This window comes from Periophthalmus magnuspinnatus, chromosome 21, assembly GCF_009829125.3.
Source record: "Periophthalmus magnuspinnatus isolate fPerMag1 chromosome 21, fPerMag1.2.pri, whole genome shotgun sequence".
NCBI classification, from domain to species: Eukaryota; Metazoa; Chordata; class Actinopteri; order Gobiiformes; family Gobiidae; genus Periophthalmus; species Periophthalmus magnuspinnatus.
The window spans coordinates 30210898-30231791 of record NC_047146.1 but is presented as its reverse complement, the minus strand read 5'-3'; the positions used below and the strand labels follow the sequence as shown (position 1 = coordinate 30231791).

General features: G+C 38.5%; 1 protein-coding gene across 1 annotated transcript in view; it reads right to left on the bottom strand.

The window, feature by feature from the left end:
• The window catches only part of pdia5 (protein disulfide isomerase family A, member 5), a 107309-nt gene extending 86415 nt beyond the window's left edge, over positions 1-20894 (bottom strand). Inside the window, exons 1-3 of the mRNA XM_033987559.2 lie at positions 20811-20894; positions 7489-7615; positions 528-615 (exon numbers count right to left, since the gene is read on the bottom strand). Coding sequence (XP_033843450.1) covers positions 528-615; positions 7489-7615; positions 20811-20876 — 281 coding nt within the window. The 5' untranslated portion in view covers positions 20877-20894. The remainder of the gene's footprint in view (positions 1-527; positions 616-7488; positions 7616-20810) is intronic.

Here is a 20894-nt window from a genome sequence, read left to right as displayed (position 1 = left end):
ATGCATCTCATTAGAAAGTGTTTCATTTTCCAATAATCAGGAAGTGCACGGTTAGCATGCTAGTTGTTGTTAGCTTTACTGTGATGGCACAACTTCCCTTGGGCCTCTGAAAAAGGAGAAAAGTGATTATAAACTCGAATGACTAAACTAGAATATTATGAATGCATGAGGTATGTGAGGAATAATTTTGGACCACTGAAAACTGTTCTGCCGTTGTGCCCTTAAGAAAGACACTTGCAAGAGGGTACATGAGTGTTGAACGTGGTTGGAGGGGCCGATGGTGCAAACTGGCAGCCTTGCTTCTGTCAGTCTACCTTATGGCTGTGGCTAACTGTGGCTATAAGTATAAAAGTATGGAGTGAATGATTAATGCACTGTACTGCACTTTGGGTGTCTTGAAAGGCGCTATGTAAATCGAAGCCGTTATTTATTAATATTAACTTTACGTTTTCTTGCTATTAAAAATGTTGCGGTTAGTATTGCACCAAACCTGTGATATCTTTTGCACTGACCTCTATATAACTTACCCACAGTTGACCCAGGCTATCGTCCCCTGGCCTTTCACTGTCTGTGCCACGTCTGACAGCAGCTTCAGTTGGGGGTCCCCTGACGTTGCTGCAAAAGAACCAGAGAAAAAGACCAGTCAAAACCCAGTGAATCAATGCCCCAAAACGAAGCATGGGTGTGGGACAGTGAGGGACAGTGAGGACCCTGTCATGGCCGACACAGAAAGGAGGGGTAGAGTTTCGGAGAAGAAAGAGAAAGCAAGGTCAGTGGGAGAGGGAAGTTACGAATACGATTCACAAGCGACTGGTTAAAGTTACATCAGCTTTCAACAGGTGACAATGTAGAAGAGAGCAGGATTGTACAGAGACACAAAGCAATGTGGAGCTAGAGCTAGTGAGTAAGCTTCTGTGCAGTGCTTCTGATTATAGAGGATGTTGAAAGTGCACTGCGTAACTTTTCTGATGAGTTGCCTGCCACATATTCATCCCCATGGCGTTGTTGTTGCTTTGCCTGGAATGTTCCACTGTGTGGCATTATACTTCTATAATGCCATAGAGACAAGCTGGTAAAGCCAGAGTCAGGGAGATGGCAGACCCTTAACCCCAACAGTTTCATGGTGCAGCTTTAACATTAATCATTGCATTCAATTGCATGAAATAGCTGTATAAATTACACATTAGCTGCTGTGATCTTATAATAACTTGACAGTGATGGTTCATGACCCCAGCAGAACTTTGTACAACCTCCTCCTTCTAACTTCACAATTTCTTTGTATTAGAAATGCGGGAGTGTGTCGTGAACCAAGCCAACTTAAATAAGTTGTCTGCAATATCAGGCTCTCTCTCATCAGATGTGGCAAGCAAGGCAAATTCCTCTGAGAACTGAGTCAACATAAAGTCAACATAAAGTAGGATTTTATTCTTTGTTGGACATAAATCATTTCTGCACTAAAGCCTCGAAACAAAATATTTTAGACTGAAAATGGACGATGACTCCTGTCTGCAACATCTCACTCAGGGCTATTTTTAGACCAAAGGGTAGAGATCTGACTGCACAAAGTGAGGGCTAAGACTGGGGCAGTGTCAAAACATCTGGAAATTCACTGACATTTATCGTTGACCCAGGTCTGAACCAGGTCCAAACCAAGGCTAGACCAGGTCTAGACCAGGTCTAAACCAGGTCTAACACTGGAAATTAGTAATTGAAAAGATTATCTCGTTTATAGTATATGCCTTTAAGAAAGGAAACAATTAGATTCAGAATACGGGAGGAGCTCGGAGTAGAGCCGCTGCTCCTACACGTTGAGAGGAACCAGCTGAGGTGGCTCGGGCATTTGCCCAGAACACCTCCCTAGGGAGGTGTTCTGGGCATGTCCCACCGGGAGGAGGCCCCGGGGAAGACCCAGGACACGCTGGAGGGACTATGTCTCTCGGCTGGCCTGGGAACGCCTTGGGGTCCCACCGGAGGAGCTGGAGGACGTGTCCGGGGTGAGGGAAGTCTGGGAGTCCCTGCTTAGACTGCTGCCCCCGCGACCCGGCCCCGGATGAGCGGAAGAAAATGGATGGATGGATGGTTAAAAAAAGTACTTGGATTTTATAGTTGATTCACTTTTGCAATATCCAAATATCTACGAACTACAAATTTGATATACTTTTGTTGGGTCGCGCAATTGATTGAATTGCAATGTTGATTAAAATTATTTCTAGCAATGTGATCAGCTTTGGCATTTTTAATCTCCAGGTCGCGAGTAGAACATGCATCTTTGCAAGTTTCCTCCTTCTGGAATAAAAATCGGAAATTACTTGTTATTCGATATTACATTTGAGAACACCTTTGCCAAAACCTCATATTAACAAATTGCATTACCAGATTCAGGAGTCAAAGAAAACCTATCTAATGTATTAAATCACCTCAAGTGGACGTGCCATAGCCTGCAGTGTGGAGATCATATCGAGATGAGGAGGGCCCAAGCTTTAGAAGGGCAGTGAACAGGCAACCTTAGCGTTGAGTGATCAATCAGAAAGAGAACGATCCAATGAGCTAATGTGGCTGAAATGGGGCATGAATTATGAAACGAATGCGAGTCCTTGGGCTCCTGACACAGCTCTGAGAAATGGGGAGAAGGAGCACTACAGATCCTTGAATATGAAATCTTGGATAGAAAAATAAAGCCCTTTACATCACACAAGGTTGATCTCTGGGTGCTGTCTGTGGCTCTTCTCCTGCTCTGTTCAGCATGTACACGTCAATAAAGTCCATGGTACTTCTGTAGTGTGCATTTGAACCCAAGAGGAGTGAGTCTATGTGCCCTGGGGGAGCGGAGTGATGACATATCAGCACAGCAGCTAAAAACTCAAAGCTAACGTGCACTTTAAATATATTTTTTTAAGTGAAACAAAAGCATGGTGGCGTGCACGGAGCTTTACACAAAGCGCAGCTGCTGGTATCGGACAGCATCAAGTCACTGTCGGCTGTGCTTTGATTCCCTGGTGCTCGCTGAATCACAACCATAGACTGTATAAAGAAGTAGATTAAATGAGCGTGAATGAGCGTCACCCATAGCGTTCAGCTCCTGTCAAATGATTCTCATCAAGGCAGCAGTTATAGGAGCGAATTTGAAGCTGGGTTGCATTCTTGGAATTTTGACTGCAAGTATCATAGCAACCAAAGAGCCAATGCAGAGCAAGGCTTTTGAAGGTAATGCCGCTTCCTGCCCATGCTGCTGCTTTAGCAGGGAGAGGGCGTTTTTCAATGTAAAGTAAAGTGAACTTGAACCGATGGAGCCGGAAGTGCACCCATGCTCCCATTCATAAATACACTCTATGGTCAGAGCATGTACACAAGTTCATCTCTCTGCCTGTATCTGTGCATGTGTGCGTCCTGTAGTACGCGCCGCGTAATTAAAGAGGTGCCAACAGATCGTGTGCATGAGATGTATCCGAGAAGGCTTGAGTTTATTGATCCAGTGGACAGTGGCACCAGTGCTGTTACAATACTGGGCATTTATTGTTGGCTCTTACTATATATGTGGATATAGTTTAATACGGGCCCTTTAAATGGGGTCTCAAAACTACCATTTCCTGATCACAAACATACCTGGAGTTCTTCTGTCAAACAGAAAACACTCTGTTCCACCTTGTGATGTCAGTGGAGAACTTCCTGCATTACCACGATCTTTGTTTTTAAACCCAATACACATTCACTAGAATCATTTGGATGATTTCAGCCCTGGAGTTACCCATCTCTGCTGAACTTTAAAACTACTGCTTCATAACATCACAAGGTGGAAAAGAGCATTGAGTTTTGGAGATGCAGACAGACTAATAATCAAGGGTTATATGGCGTCTTTTGACTATCTTAAACTTGAGGGTGGGTAGAAAATGTGAACAAGGGAGCACAGAAATCGAGGACACAGTAACTAAAAGTGAGTGGTTAAAATGTGAAAGCGAGCACAAGACCTGTGAGAGCGCACAATGTTTCTGACAATGCCTGGTGTTGGTGTCTCCGCGCACTATTCATTCTCCAGCGGCCTCTCTCTGCCCAGCTCGGTTTTTTTTTTCCCCTTCAATTAGTGCCCACTCATTTTTTTTTTCTTCAACGAGAAATACATCAAAACAAGACTTGAACAGATGATCACAGATTTAGCGCCGGCATCAGGCTCAGAAGTGAGAGGTTGAGTCGGCTTCGACCGTCACAAACAACCCAAATGTAAGTTTGTTCTTTATTGCAGAATTTGTAATTTTACAATCTGTATCAGCAATATGACATTTTGACATGATACCATCTCAAAATCACACAATGGTTTCACAAAATTAAGTGATAATTTCATGATCATTTAGTATCCCGTTTTAACATGAAACCAAGTGATATGTAAAACGAGGAACTACAGTAAAGGATCTACTGTAGCAGAGGATTCACTTTTGAGCATTTGTGTGGTGAGATATAGGCTATGCTACTGATGTTTGCTTGACTTGTAGTAGTTGTACTAGTAGTAGTAGGATTAGTATTAGTAGTGGTATTAGTATTAGTAGTAGCAGCACTGCTTGTGCTTAAATAACAAGGCCGCATCACCAATGGCAAGATGAGCCCATGCGGGAGCACTGAAATGACTCTGTAAGCTACCTGTGGTCCTCTACATCAAAACGGAGCTATGGGAGACTCGAGTCTCTTTACACAGACTGGGTACGCGCCCATATTCTACAGCTGTGCACACAGCAAGAAGCGGCTATCTGTCATTGACTAAAGCTTACACCTTCAGTAAATAAATCATAAGTGTAATAGCACCTTCTTAAGCAGCCTCTGTGTCTTCATTCAAAATGAGGCCGATTTCAGGTTCTTTGTCCCGTGAACCTCATCCTCCCAGGCCAGAGCATCGGGTACTGGAAGTCATACCTCTGTTTGCACCTCTCAAAGGTATAGGGAAATGTTCGGTGCAAGTTTAACCCCAATCCCCATGAGCTCATCCCGATTGCTGTCTACTAGTGAAGCACAGCAAACTTGTGAATTTTGGAAAAAACATAAAAATATCCACACAAATCCCAAAAATAAAGGTGTGTAAAGTGTTCACTCTCTGCAACAAGTCAACCGCAGACAGTAGCCGTCAGGGTGATCCCCAACCTCGCTGAGCCAAAGACACGGTGTTAAAAAATAGGGGCTGACCCACAGGCCGTCTATCCACAGTGTGGATAGCGTGTCTGAAGCCCTTCACCTATTTGTGGCTTTACCTCTGCACAGTACCCGGTGCACTGGCCCGGGAGGATGAGCTTCACGGGACAAATCATCCTTATTTTGAAAGAGGATACAGAGGCTGCTTAAGAAGGTGCTATTACACTTATGATTTATTTACTGAAGGTGTAAGCTTTGGTCAACGACAGATAGCCGCTTCTTGCTGTGTGCACAGCTGTAGACTATGTGCACGTACCCAGTCTGTGTAAAGAGGGCAACTCAACTGTCCCATAGCTCCGAGTTGAGTTCACAGCCACAGACTTTGATGTGAAGGACCACAGGTAGCTTATTGCGCTGACGCAGTAATTTCAGTGCTCCCTCATGGGCTCATCTTACCATTGGTGATGCGGTCTTGTTATTTACGCAAAAGCAGTAGTCCTACTCCTAGAGGCACTACTACTAGTACTACTACTACAAGTCATGCCAACATCTACTACAAGTCATGCCAACATCAGTAGCATAGCCTATAAAAATAGCACCATAAAAATGCACAATAGTGGATAGATCCTCTACTATAGTTCCTCATTTTACATATCAACTAATTTCATGATAGTTTTGAATCCCATTTTAACATATGGAATAGTCTGGATTGTAAAATTACAAATTCTGCAATAAACAACAAACTTGTTCATGACGGTCGAAGTCGACTTAACTTCTCGCTTCTGAGTCTGACGCGACAATAAATCTGTGATTGTTCAAGTCTTGTTTTGATGAAGTATTTCTCGTTAAAGAAAAAAAAAACAGCAGGAGCAGGCAGAAAGAGAGAGGGCGCTGGAGGGTAAACAGTGCGCAGAGATGCCAACACCGGGCGCTGTCAGAAACATGCACGCTCTGTAACAGGTTTTGTTATCGCTCTCACATTTTCATCACTCACTTTTAGTTACTGTGCCATCGATTTCTGTGCACCACCCGTGTTCATATTGTCTACGTGAATGAAACAAAACAACTCCAGGTATGTTTTTGAGGAGGTAACAACATTATAACATGGCTCCAAGCTCATAAGAGTCCATTGGGTGCAATATAGGACCTTTAATAATGTTTTCTGTACAAATGGCAACCTGTGAAAAATCATTCCTAGGGCCCCCTGGTAGGTGCTTGCATACCCGGGTTGGGAAACACTGAACAACAGGCACTGCACATCTTCAATGGCCGATGTCTTTTTATAAGTGCAGTAATTCACTGGAGGCTCATTCACCAGTTTCTCATTCATAGTAAATTTATGTGGGTCATGACACACTTATTCAGCCAATATTTCTCTCCTCCTGCCTCTGCACCAGGTCAAGACTGTCTCGGGGGATACGACAAATTGCTAACACTGGAAATTCAGCTGTTATTGTTCTAGAAAAATTAAATATTATATCATACAGTAAATCACTACAGATAAAAAGGAGCTTGTGGCACTCAGTACAGCCATCATTATAAAGCGCAAACCTCAATTTCACTTCTTTTCATGTTTTTAGATGTAAAGTGATTTCAATGGTACGTTTGAGCTACTCACGAGAAAAATATAAATATATATAAAATATATATAATGTAAATTTGATGACTACCTTGAAAATGAATCCTAATGCAATGTTTAATATATCATTGCGACACAAATTCAAAATAATTAAAACAAAATTATAGCCTAAATATGTCAAAAACAAACACTAAACCAGGACCAAAATAAGACCAATTACAAAGGTCATGACTAAACAGAGAATTTTCAAACATTTAAAAAATGTGAAGTAATTATACATAGAATGACAAAAAAATAATGATAACTGAGTAATAATTTTATGTAGATTATAAAAATGTATATGGGACAATAGAAGGGAGAAGTTGGTGAGTGACTTAGTTGTTAGTTTTTATATAAATACTTGACTATACTTTTTCCTAGTACTTTTTTCTGCAGAAATAGCTGTGCAGGTGTAGTCTTGTGAGTACAGTTTGGGTCAGATACACAGTTATGACAGCATAAGCCAAGCCCTCTTTAAGTCGACTTATGCAATAGCAGGACATAGTCAATTACAGCTCTACACTTCACACTCGGTTCAAACAGTCAACCCCATTCAGTCCTGTAATATGGATTGAAATAGCCGATATTGCAAAAATCCTTTTCTGATGAACTATGCAGTCTTAAAATAAAGATATACCATTTATTGTATTATTGTTGTTGTTCAGCACTTTGGTAAGCTATGGCCGTTTTCAATGTGCTCTGTAAAAAATTTTGATTTGATTTAAGACACTTTTAAACACACATGTATTCCCTCTGACCTGATTTGGTATAGAGCACCAGAACGTTGGTCCTGGTTCGCAGCAGTTTCTTGAAGTCTTTGTGGTCATTCACTTTCTCAATGAGAGGAGACACCTTCACTGCATCCAGCATCGGCACCAGCCACACCTGAGGAGACACAAACAGCCCTTTAATACAGAAGAAGACATTGTACTGACTTTGGGGTAGAGGTGAGCAGATATTGAATCAACATCGATATACACTGTTTCGTATATAAAGATCATTTGCCGATAAAAAAAACTAACTGAAAATGTAAACTTCCAGATACTAGAGTGATTTTATATTGTATTTGTATGTATTAGTCTGTGTACATGTGATGTTATGTAGTGTTATGCAGTGGTTATGTATGTTATGTAGTGGCAATTCCAGGGTTTCATCCGAATGATTGTAGTGAAGGTGTATGGAGTTTAAAAACACAGTGGAGCGCTTCGTGTATTACTACGTGATGTCATGAGAGAAGAACTCAGCGTAAATATGCAGTGTTCATGCCTTAAACATGTGTGAGTGAACCAAAACACAACTCCAGTTATGTTTGTGATGAGGCAACAACATTATAACATAGATCAGAAAGTAGCATAATATTGGCCCTTTAAAACATAAATCTAATCAGTGCTTGTCTGAAAAGAAAAAAAAAAAAAAATCACAATTCAGCATGCAACCTTCTCGTATAGAGGGGCCATCAATCACTCCATGTTACAGACCGTTCGCTAAAACACCGAGTCTCACCTGCATGCCTGGTCACTACTTTGTTGACAGTCTAAACATTAGCTAGTCTAAAGCAGCTCGGTCAGATAAAGGAGCCAAAGTACGAGCGGCCTGATAAATTGAGCAAAGCTGTTGAAAATAAAAAGTGATTATAGCGCGGGGATGTGGGGCGTATTGGGTGCATCCTAATCGTCCTTGTGCCTTCAGCGTTGATTAAAAAGCTCTTCATTTCTGCTTACGGCCGAGTAAATGAGACAGCGAACAGGGCTGTGCTCACTCAGCGCATCCCTGTGATGACTGATACCACCGCCATCAAAACAAGCACCTGTCCAAGCCGTTTTACACCTCTAATTCCCCCTGGAGCAATTTTGAAACATAGCTTTATAGATGCATTTAACTATACTTTAAGTTTAACGGGGCACTGTGGAACCTTTCTGATGGAAAGTGTCCACAGAGATGTTCTTGTTTTCCCTGGAATGTTCCAAATTATGGCCTTAAACTCATCCATGTCCATAAACAAGCAGATGACACTACCAAGCCAAAATACTGATCAGATCTGTGGAGAGGTGATCTGAACTGTACTTTTTGTCTGTACCCATTCCTGTATTAATTACTGTATATAATAACAAGCCAGAATGCAATTAATACTTTAACTCAAAGAAAGTGTGATATTTTGATATTTCATTCTCTTCACAAATTTACTGTATTTATTGCTTTTTCTCTAAATAATCCCACTGCTTTTTAGTTTTTAATTTTAATCTGATTTGTTTTAAAAGCCCTTCTGGGGACTGATGTTGTAAATTAGCCCAGGCTATAAACACTGACACCTGCATCAGATTACTGAGTTAGTAAAAGAACAATTCAGTTCTGTCAACAGGACCAAAAGTTTGTTTTGATTTTTTAACAGAAAAAATGTTTTGTCCAGTTGTCTTTTACTATGGATTATACCACAAATGCATGAATGAGGGATTGCACAGACAGATTACTGCAATATTAATCTATGTTTGCAATATCTGTCCCTATTCAAATAAATACATATTTGAAAGAAAAATACTTTTAAAGGTGACTGTGCCAGGACCACCTGACATCAAAACTTGCTAAAATGATTTTTTTAAATAGCATTTTTACTTACATTTTTTGTACCTGTAGTTTCTTAATCTTGGTAAACTTGGCATCTTTTAACAGTATCCATCTTTATTGTGTAATAGCAACAGACACATTGCAGAATTAAATACTTACTGAATACATAGTAATATTACTATGTGTCATATATGTTAACGATTCAAACCTCCAAAGGTCAATCCATTAATGCGAACACAAATAAACGTCATAAATACTTCTTGAACCCTAATAAACCTTTCATTTATTGAACAATACGTTGCTATAGTAATTATTATGAGAGGTCTAGGCTGCAATAAACAAAGAAGCACCAAGACAAAAACGCAAACCATGCATCCCCTGCGTCCCAGTAGAGTCTGGCATATATATGGAACATTGCGTTATGCTGTAGGCCTATAAAACACTACGAGGGGCTGATGAATCACAGGATCACAAGAGCCAGATGTTTAGGTGTAAAATATGATCCTCACATACAGAAGATATGACCTCATTCACATGAACAGTACATGTGCAAGCACTGTCTCTAATGATGATTAATGAAGACTACAAGAGCACATTAGAGACACAGCTATTGACTTAGAGCTGGAGTTTGCTCCTATGGTTTAGAACAGACACCGATTTTAAAAGGGACTCACACAATTTTTCTACATAATGAGATACAATTTGCTTTGCCCCAGTACAGATATAAAAAGGAAGCTCTTAAGGTCAAAATGAGACTGCTGTGTGTGTTCTACATGTTATTATAAAGTTTTTATTGTCAATCAGGAAGTAAGGCTAATGTGTCAGTAGCATGCTAGTTGTTGTTTAGCTTAATAATTTGGGAATCTATTAAGAAATGCAAACCGTTTTATGTTCTTAAGACTCTAAAAAAATAGCTCTAAATATTTTATACATCATAGATTTAGGATTAGGTTGAGAAACATGTCGTTTATTGCCCATCTCAAGTTAGCAAAGGACGTACGATTCGATTCAAATTTGTAATGCACAAGTAGGGATGCACCGATACCACTTTCTTCCAAGTACTTCATTTAGAGTACTTGTCAATACTGAGTACCAAAACCTATTAGCCTACAGCTGTAAAGTCTAATTTATTTCATAGGAACATAGCTACTTTTTCACTGGAAGACTTATTTAAGGGGCTGCTTTAAATGTATTCTATAATCACTGTAGTTAAGTATAATTCCACTATAATTTAGAGAAGTACCTTTAATATTTACTACCTCATCTTTGCAGACTGCTAAAGAGACACTTTTAGCATAACAGTCAGTGTTCTTACTTAACCATACTTTTTTCAGTCACTCAAATTTATTTGTCAATTACATTAAGTCACAATGCACAAGGATGAAATCACCAGCACCACTTAATCATGTCGGCCTGGCTCTATGTAAACACAAGCACTGTGTTGATATCCTTTGTGAACTATAAAAGCCTTTAAGAGTCCTACGTATTTTCATAGCTTTAATCATATGTGACTGAGTTTAATGTGCTTCTTTATGGTCATTTCCTCACTGCTGAGAAACACAATTGCAGTGGTATCAGCTCTTGGTATCGGCAGCACACTGAAGGTTACAAGTACGAGTATAAACACCTGGTATAGGACCCTATCCACAAGGGTTACATTTCTTCTCAACTCTGCTCCACATACTTTTACTGGCAGGACTGGCTGTAGATCTCTCCATTAAAAAGATGGAAGCTGATCACTAACAGTTAGATAGGACTAAATCTTTAACTTGATTAAAATTTGATTTATTGCACAGACCTAAGTAACGCCATGTGAACAACGTCCAATGAGAACGATATCTCCCAAAAACTGTCTTAAAAGGGGGAAATGTTATTTTGTTCCCTGGGAAACACAAATTTCCATCTCCATAGAAACAAGCAGGTGTTGAACACTCCACCAGAAAACCTACACAGTGCGCCTTGAAGCTTGCAGTGATTTGCACATGTATCATTATGTACTTCGCCGGCGTTTCATTTCATTGCACTCACTTTAGTCTCGCTCGATTTCTCCATTTTAAACTCTTTCTTGGAAAGTGTGATCATCTTGCCATAAATCAAACTCAAAACAATGACTGCTCTTGTTGGATCACAGAACTATTTTTATCAGCTCTCGTCACGCCGTCCTTAATAAAGCTCTGTGTACTTATCTGCTCGTAGCTCAGTGCCACTTCATAATCTGGCTGTTTTTTGTTCTCTTCTTGGCGGATATGAAACACTTGACCTTTTTCCCCAAATGTGTTACTTATCACGCTCGCCTCACATCTCACACAAAGACGTTATTGCTCTTCTTTTTATAACTGATCGTATCTCCAGTAGCAAAGAAGTACACTACCGACCGAGAGCTGTGTGCGATTTCATTCATGCAGTCAACAATGTGTTTGAAAAGGTTTAAGGGATGGAGTTTATGCATGGAGAGGGAAGTGTCTTGCCCAATGACACAACAGAAGAAATGATGATGTGGGAATAGCACAACCAACCTCCAGGCTAGTAAAGTCTCCAACTATTGACCAATTTATTATTATTATTATTATTATTATTATTATTATTATGTTTCATATAATAATAATAATAATAATAATAATAATAATAATAATAATAATAATAATAATAAAATACTAAAAAATAATAATAAATACATGAATAAATAAAAATGATTAATGAATTAACTGAATAGCTTTCAATATTAATTTCGTTTTAATCAGTATACCATTGTCACCTAAGCAGAGTATTGAGATTGAGATGATTAAATCACAATTAATATTCAATTAATCACATGGCACAGTGGCTGAGGGCACTCTCTCTAGCACTCTCCTCCGTACCCTCACAGCGAGTGAGGGTACAGTTTCAACTCCCAGGCTGCCGCTCCTTTCTGGTTGTAGTTTGCGTGTTTCCTTCAGACACTCTGGTTTCTCCCATCAACCCAAAACATGGACAATAGCTAAAATTCTCCAGCTAAGACGGTCCTGACCAAAACTAGCTCAAAATCTTTAGATAGGTCCCCAGGAGCTGCACTGTGGTCGCCCATTTCTCCTGACAATAAAGGACGGGTCAAACGCAGAAGACACATTTCTAGAGATGCATCGATCCAGTTTTTTCAGTTCTGATACTATAGTTTTAAGTATCCGCTGGTACCAAATATCAACCAATACCACTGCAGAGGCTGAAAATAGCATATACTTCCTTTACGCAAAAAGAAAATACAGCAGAAATGATCCAAATGTGTGATGTTGCTGTTAGTTATCCCTTAAGTAATAATAGTTTTATTACATCAATTTATATGCCCAATTAGGATATGAACTGAACCGATATTAGAAGCAGCTATCTGATCCAACAAATGTTTCAGCATCAGTGCTGATATCCAATATCAGTATGGGATCAGTGCATCCCTATAAATTTTCCTACAGGAACAATTCTGTAACTTAATTTGCAGACGAGAATAAGCTAAAACTTTTTTTTTAACCGTCTCTATTCATGAGTTTCAACCTCCTCTTATATGGTGCCATTTGACCATTAAAAAAGAATGATTTTGTGTTGAATTGTTCATTACTATAGCAACAGTCCTAACATTTCATGATTCTAAACACATGCATAGAAGCAGCTCTGTAACACATGGCTGTTATTGTCAACGCTGAAACATCCTCCTGACATTTACATTCAATACGAGAGGAAATGTTTGTGAAATGCTTGAGTGTGTATTTATTCGCAACAATGAGCGCGTGCAGATCAGTTTTCTGAATCCGTAACACTGTTTATTAATCACATTCATAAATATGTATATGCCTTCTAACATTGTATAGTCTCCATACATTAAAACGGCAGCTTAGACACATTAGAGCTCACATCCCTATAGACCACATGCGGTTTAGCATTTGCAACCACAGCTTTCTAATGAAGGACTTAGACAAACCTTATATTCTACCTTAGTGTTTTGAGCTCAACGTGTCAAAGGAATAGCTTCATCTATTCTATAAAGGCTTAAACTATAATGAGAACGATGAAAAAATATGGTTGGATAATCAGTTCAGTACGACTTTAATAGACTTTAAAGATCCTATATTACGCAAAACTCAGCTTTAAGCCATGTTACATTGCTGTTACCTCATGAAAAACATACCTCAATTCGTGTTTTGTTTCATTCACACATATTTGAGTAACACTTTAGAATCAGTCTGTCTTCATCTCCAAAGCTGAAAATGCTCTGTTCTACATTGTGATGTCATATAGTGGTAGTTTAAGTTAACAGCTCCTTTTACCTTTAGTTCAGTAGAGATTGGAAACTCCAGGGCTGAAATCATCCAAATGATTCTAGTGAAGGTGTATGGAGGTGTAGTGGAGCACTTCCTGTATTACCACATGACATCACAAGGTGGAACAGAGGATTGATGCAGAATTTATGAGTAAAAAAAGAGGGTGCGTGAATGAAACAAAACACAACTCTTGGTATGCTTTTGATGAGGAAACATTATAACATACATCAGAAAATAGTGTAATATGGGCCCTTCAAATGTGGAGTATCTGATTTTCAAATAGCAAATCCTCCCATCTCCCATTTTTAGCCACAAACCCTTTGGTGCATTGCTAAAATTCACGTGCAAGAAAAGGGTTCATTTTTCAGACAAAAAAAAAAGTGAAACAGGGTAGACTGCTAATGCTCAGTCAACACGCTCTCATTTTAAAGCATTATATAGCGAGACGAACAGGCAGACATATATTCTTTGTCCCTAAAGTCTGGACTATTGGACTCTCTTTGGAACTGTTAATACCATCACTGCAGCTGTCAACTCATGAGCGCTGAGGAAATAGGAGAAAGAAATGTTTAAGAATACGTTTAAGATTTGCTATATTGGTGATATCCTAATGGTGATTCATTGCTTGTGTTTTAATGCAGCTCTATGCTCAAACACAGACACCCACCCCCACTACTCAAATTGGTCAGCCTTTGTTGTGCACAGATTAGAGATGGAATGATAATTCATAATATCGCTGATTGTGGGGGAAAAAAAAGGCTTTACAATAACTGTTTGTGGTCCATTTTGTATAATCATGATAATCATCAACAGACATAATCGCCATTGTTTCATCAGAATGTTAAAAAAAAAAGCTACTAATTAAGGTCTTATTACACAAAATTGACTCTCATGAACTTTCAGTCATGTTATAATGCTGTAACCACCTCAAAACATACTTAGAGTTGTGTTTTTTTTTCCATTTACACACGTTTTAGTAACCTGTGTTATTAGCTGTCTACCTCTCCAAAGCTCAAAATGCTCTGTTACACCTTGTCATGAAGTGGTAGCTTTCAAGTTAACAGCTACCTTTAGCTTTAGCTCAGGAGAGATTGGAAATCCCAGGGCAAAGTGTATGGAATTTAAAAACACAGTGGAGCCTGTATTAACACAGGACATCACAAGATGACATGTTTTTTTTATTTTGAGAAAAGAACTCAGCCTAAATCTGCAGGGTTTGTGTTAAACATGTGTGAATGAAACAAAACACAACTCCAGGTCTGTTTGTGATGAAGAAACATTAGAACAAATCAGAAAATAGGGTAATATGGGCCCGTTAATATTACCTTCTATATCTTTGTTATTCTCAGTGCTAACAGAATAATAAAAAAAATTAAAAACAACATATATTGTCGTTAATCATAATTTTTTTGTCCATGATAATCTCGACACAAGCTTTCTATATCAATCAGAGTGAAGTGTGAACTCTGAAAAGCAGCAGGTTGCCTCCAAAAAGTCACTATTGAATAATTAGGAAAGTGACAATATGGCAAACAGTAAGAAAACTGTGTGTGTGTGTGTGGGGGGGGGGGGGTGTAAGTGATATTAACCTCCACTGCATTATATGCTAGACCTTTGTAATTCAATTTGAATATGTGAACAAATTTCTCTAGAGTTTTGTGTAGTGTCATAAAATAAATGAATAGGTCTATTATTTATGTAAATAAACATTATAGTAATTGTTAGAAATAACTGTAATTTCAATTATGAGCCAACTAATTTTTGCCATAACTCACCAGCCCTACTATTAGGGTTGTCAAAACTCAAAAGTATCAAAAATCAGAAACTAATCCATACCAAAACTAGTATCAAAACTAGATAGTCATTTGAGCAGGTCCACCAATCCATTTTCTTCTGCTTATCTGGGGCCGGGTTGCGGGGGCAACAATCTAAGCAGGGACTCCCAGACTTCCCCCACCCCAGACATGTCTCTATCTCTAAGGGAGCACCCTTAGAGATAGGGTGAGGAGCAATTGAGCAGGTATTAATTAAAAAAAAAAAAAGAGTCACATTTACAGGACAGAAATGAACCTTTCTTGAACAGCTTCATATATTTTGAGATATATCAGAACAAGTATAAAACACACATATGCCCATGGATCACTACAGAACCTACCTGGACGACTACAGGATTAGACAGATATAACACCACATGGTAATATAAAAAGTGCTACAATTTAATGTTGAAAATGACATTCTATTGTCTAAAGAGTTTTTTGTTATTGTGGTATCAGAATCGGAATCAGAGTATCAAGTCTATTCCTTAGTATCGAAATAGAGTTTGAAATTGTAACATGCTAAAACAAACCTAGAAACCATGTTCCATACATTGCCCTTCCCTATATAAAGCAGGTGTAGATTTGCTCATGTTTCTATAAAAGTAGGATGCTTAGTCAACAGCAGGTGCTTGGCCCACAGCCTCCATCTGCACAACAGGACGAACTGCACTTCTTTGGGACGACTGAATCAGCACTTACCTCTGACTGCTTAGAGATTGGACCAAACTAATGAGCTTGGTAATGCTCTAGTGGGGCTGATAGCAAGGGACTATCTTGGGATGTTTAATAATGAGTAAATACAGGCTTGATTTATGGCTGCAAACTTAAGGAAGGATCTATATAGACTTTAAAGACCATGCAGTATTTGTAAACAGAACTATAAGCCTCTTACACTTAGGGTTGCAAAGATTAAATCTGCCAATCATGACTAAAATAATAATAGGGGTATTTTGGTATTTCTAATTGCAATATGGACTAGACTCTGTCACACAAAGGTCTTTTTGTTTGTGTTTTAATGTTGTTATAAAATCTAAATGTCAAAAAAGGAAAACTTTATTCTTAAATATTCTGTATATAGGTGCCCTCAGTCACCATATTTCAACATTTATTTGTCTTATAATTTATTTCTAAAATCTTAATGGACAATAGAAATAATCAACTGATCAATGACTATTCAGCTATAGGCTCAATCATTTTTGACAAATAAAAAACAACCAACAAACAACAAACTAATGAAAAAATTATAAAACAATGAAAACAACAGAAGCAGCTCATTAGTGTCAATTATAAGCTTAGGTTATAGATGCAACTCTCTACAGCTCAAATTGCATCTTACTGCAAAAGATTTTTCCCACTAGTTAAAAAGTTCACACATGATAAATATTGAGCCCAAACTATATTGTTCCTTCTGTCAGTTAAGTTGATATAATTATCGTATCCATCCACGTAGGCACTATCAATAGAGAAATGAGCCTAGTTAAAAGGTTTTTCTATTGCCACCTGCTTGTCTTATGAAAATGTTATTGCTTTGCCAAATGTTCTGCAGTACAGTTTTCAATATTACATTTATTCAGTTACAGGCGTTAGCATGGCTAAAGAATATGTTACACGACGTTTGATTATGTCACCTGCTTATCTTAATGGCCCTGTTTCTCAAAGCAGGTACTAACATATTAATACATTATTTAAAATTTTGACGACAATTTAAATATTTGATTTCAGATTTTAAATAAAAATGGCTAATTACCACTTTAACTGATTCCAGATGTTGAGAGCTGTGTAGCTCATCAAGTTTTAAAATGTACCCTACATAAATCAGATCAGTTACATTTGAAAAGTGTACATAAATGAAACTGAATAAAGTAAAATCCATGACATCCCAACACACTTTAGTGCAGAAGGGGATCAAAGATCAGGCTTCTAAGTCACATGCGTAAAATAAGTGTAAATGATAAATAAATACAAGTCAAATCATTAAACTCTTCAAGCCTTGAGCGCACGTGATCCATCGGTGACTGACCAATCAGAGCTCTCCTTCAGAAGCAAAACTGGTTAAACTCAGGATTAGAGGAACTCCGGGTTTAGGTTAACTCTCTGTGAAACTGAGAACTCTGAGTTGACCTCTTTTCAGGGTTAACAAAGTCTAAGTTAAGCTTAAACCTGCTTCTTGAAGCAGGGCCAATGTAGATAAAGATGCCTAAGAAAAGCATACAAATTAAGGACATATATATTTGACAATGAGAAGTGAAGTAATGAGTATGTCTCTCCCCTCTTGAGTAAATGCCATTATAGTCTGCTGCTTTTAAAATCAATATCCAGCCTGCTTATAGTATGAATGCTTCACAACAACACGAGGTCACATTGATTCTGGGGCCAGTAACGACATAACAACTTAGATATAACAGCTGTAAAGGGACTGGGCAGAAAAATAAGCCTCATGGTTCATTATTAGTTTGTGGAGAAGTTTAGATTTCACTAAATGTCCAAAACCAAAGGCTCCACCCAGATATGAGCCTACAGACACATCAGCCGTGAAGTAATACTGTTCACTGATATGGTAATTAATCATTTGCAAATCATGCAAAAGTATTTTTATTCGTACAGGCAGAAAGTAAAAGGGAGGAACACCAGAACACCAGAGTGGCAAAAATAAAAAAAAAATCATTTTCCAAGTGTCTGAGAAATCATAACATGAATGACAACATGAATCATAATACTTGAAAAAGCATTTGAAATTGCATGTTAAAAAAAATAATAATAAATAAAAAAGTTTTTTAAATTCTAATTTTAGCATTCTAGCTTGCAATGATTGTCAAAGCCCTGTAAAAGAGCCGTCTCATAAAATAACCACTGTCCCCTACATGTCATAAAAATATATTTGATATTTATTTTATTTTTCCCCATCACATTATTTTAAAGCTATACAAATAAGTTAAAATGGCATGATTTATGTTAATTATAAAGATTTTAAAATGGATAATAGCACACACACTTTTTATTACACGATTTATTCATAGATCTAGGGACCACATGCTGTGACGTGACCTTCACCGCTTACTTTAAAATTAGAATATTTGATCACATTCCTGGATAGTATTATTAAACAACAATAAGGGTTAAACAGCTAGAAAATTGCCACACGAAGTATTGAAAAAAACAACAAAAATGCTGAAAAGTTGATATTTAAATGTTCCATATTATGTGAAATTGACTCTTGTGAGATATAATCCATGTTATAATATTCCTACAATGTTGTATCAGAAACATTCCTGGATTTGTGTTTTGTTTCATTCACCCTTTAATATTAGTCTGTCTACATCTCGAAAACTCAAAATGCTGTTCCACCTTGTGATGTCATGAAGTGGTAGTTTTCAAGTTAACAGCTCCTTTTACTTTTTGTTCAGTCAAGATTGGCAATTCCAGGGCTGAAATTATCCAAATGATTCTAGTGAAGGTGTGTGTTTAAAACACAGTGGAGCACTTCCTGTATTACCACATGACATAACAAGGTGGAACAGAGTGTTTTCTGTTTAAGAGAAGAACTCAGCCTAAATATCTAGGATTTGTGAACAAAACCCAACCCCAGGTATCTTATAAAGTTGTTTTTGATGAGGAAACAACATTATAATAAAATAGTGTAATATGAGTCCTTTAATTAGACAGTTTAGCCTCAAGGGCAAATAAACATGATGACTGTCTAAACGACGCTCTAAATATCAGCACCATTTAAACCCATTTGCATACGAATAATTAACGCAAGTGTAAGTAAACACAAAACTGTACCATTTGTGTTGCAGCGTAGCAGGAGGCTGACAAGGAAAAGGTCATGAGAAACTGAAACAAGTAATCTACCATGACTTAAAAGGAGTTCATAGTAAATGACAGTCTTCTCTATGACAATGTTTGGGGATATGGAGAGACTGCTACACTACAGATCTAGTGTTGTCACAACACTAACATTTCAAACTAAATATCGGTACTAAAAAATAGATGTGATACTAAGAACCACTTCCTATACCACGATGCATTGGATCATTTAAAAGGAAAGAGGTCATAAATGTTGGGGTGTCACATGTGCGTTAGGGATGGGACAATAAACAATAATAAAGTTTATTGTGATAAAAAGGGTGGACAATAATCGTTCGTGGGACATTTTACATAATTGTGATAAACACCAACTAAAATAATCACTATTATATCACCATCACCAATGTGAATGTGAAGGCCCTCCTCCTCCTTCCTCTCCCTGATGATCTCTTCTAGATCATTGTTGTTTTACTTATAACAGCTGCTGAAAAATGTTATGGATATGAATAATTATAATTTTATGAATAAGTGAACTGTCACATAAACTGTCAGCAAATGTAATAATTAATCTGTGGGAGATATAATTGCACTGCCAAACTGGGTCAGTGGATCTGATCGCTATACCAATGATGTTTATGTTGAGAGCGGGAGGAAAATGACCAACCTTTGGATCAGTGGATCTGAAAATCTGGTCACCCTACGATAAAGTCTCTAGCCTATAGTCCTGATAACTATTAGTGAAATTTTGTTTATTTTTTTAATAGTTGACTAGTCACAGTTAGGCTAACTGTTGAAGCCCCTCTTTAAATTTGGACAGGGGTCCACCTTGAATTTCAAAATTGTCAAAAAATTAAGGATCAAAATAAATAAATAAATAATACTGTTCAAAATGCAATGTCTATGCCTATCTGTAACGCTTCGAAGACTTTCATTGTGGGTGTGACTGCACATGTTCTTCCAACTAAACTAGGTCAAGTGAATAGATATCTCAGATCACACAGGTTTATTTCAGATTTCTTCCACAGATGCCAAGATGAGCCAGCGGTTCTGGTCATCACGTGACACGGTCTGCTGTCCAGAGGCGCACTAATGTGTGGACAGAACTCTCACGTGCTAGCGTTTAATGACCAGGAATAACCTCGTGGATAAACTGTATGAGTTTACCACTAGTTTCAGTTCCCTTTACGACTGAAAAGAACAGCTAAAACCACGACCTGGAGCCCTCCACCCGCGCTATGACACCGCAGCCAGGCGTCTCATTCAAACAAGTTTACAAGGAGAGGGTGATCTATCACTCACTCACAAAGAGGGGAGGGACCTTTACCACCCCTGCACAAAACACAGCAAAATGCATTCATTACATAAACTACATCGACACTGCCTGTTTAGATAAGTCGAAATATAAGCACCAAGTTCAGTGAAAGGCTGTCAACTTTTACCTCCAGCCAGTGTGGACCAGGCTAGGGGGATACGCGATGTACATAGCGGCAGGCAGTGTCCCGCTTTCCCGCAGAGCACAGCCGACAGAGGCGCTCCTTGCACCGGGCTGAATAGAGACATAAGACCGTCAAGAGTATCGCTAGACACTGCACGGATCGGTTTACTTACCAGAAGCACCAGAAGCCACATTTTCGCCTCCCTCATCCCACTCCCGTGGCGGTTCCAAGAGGCCATGATGCCGTTGCCACGTCT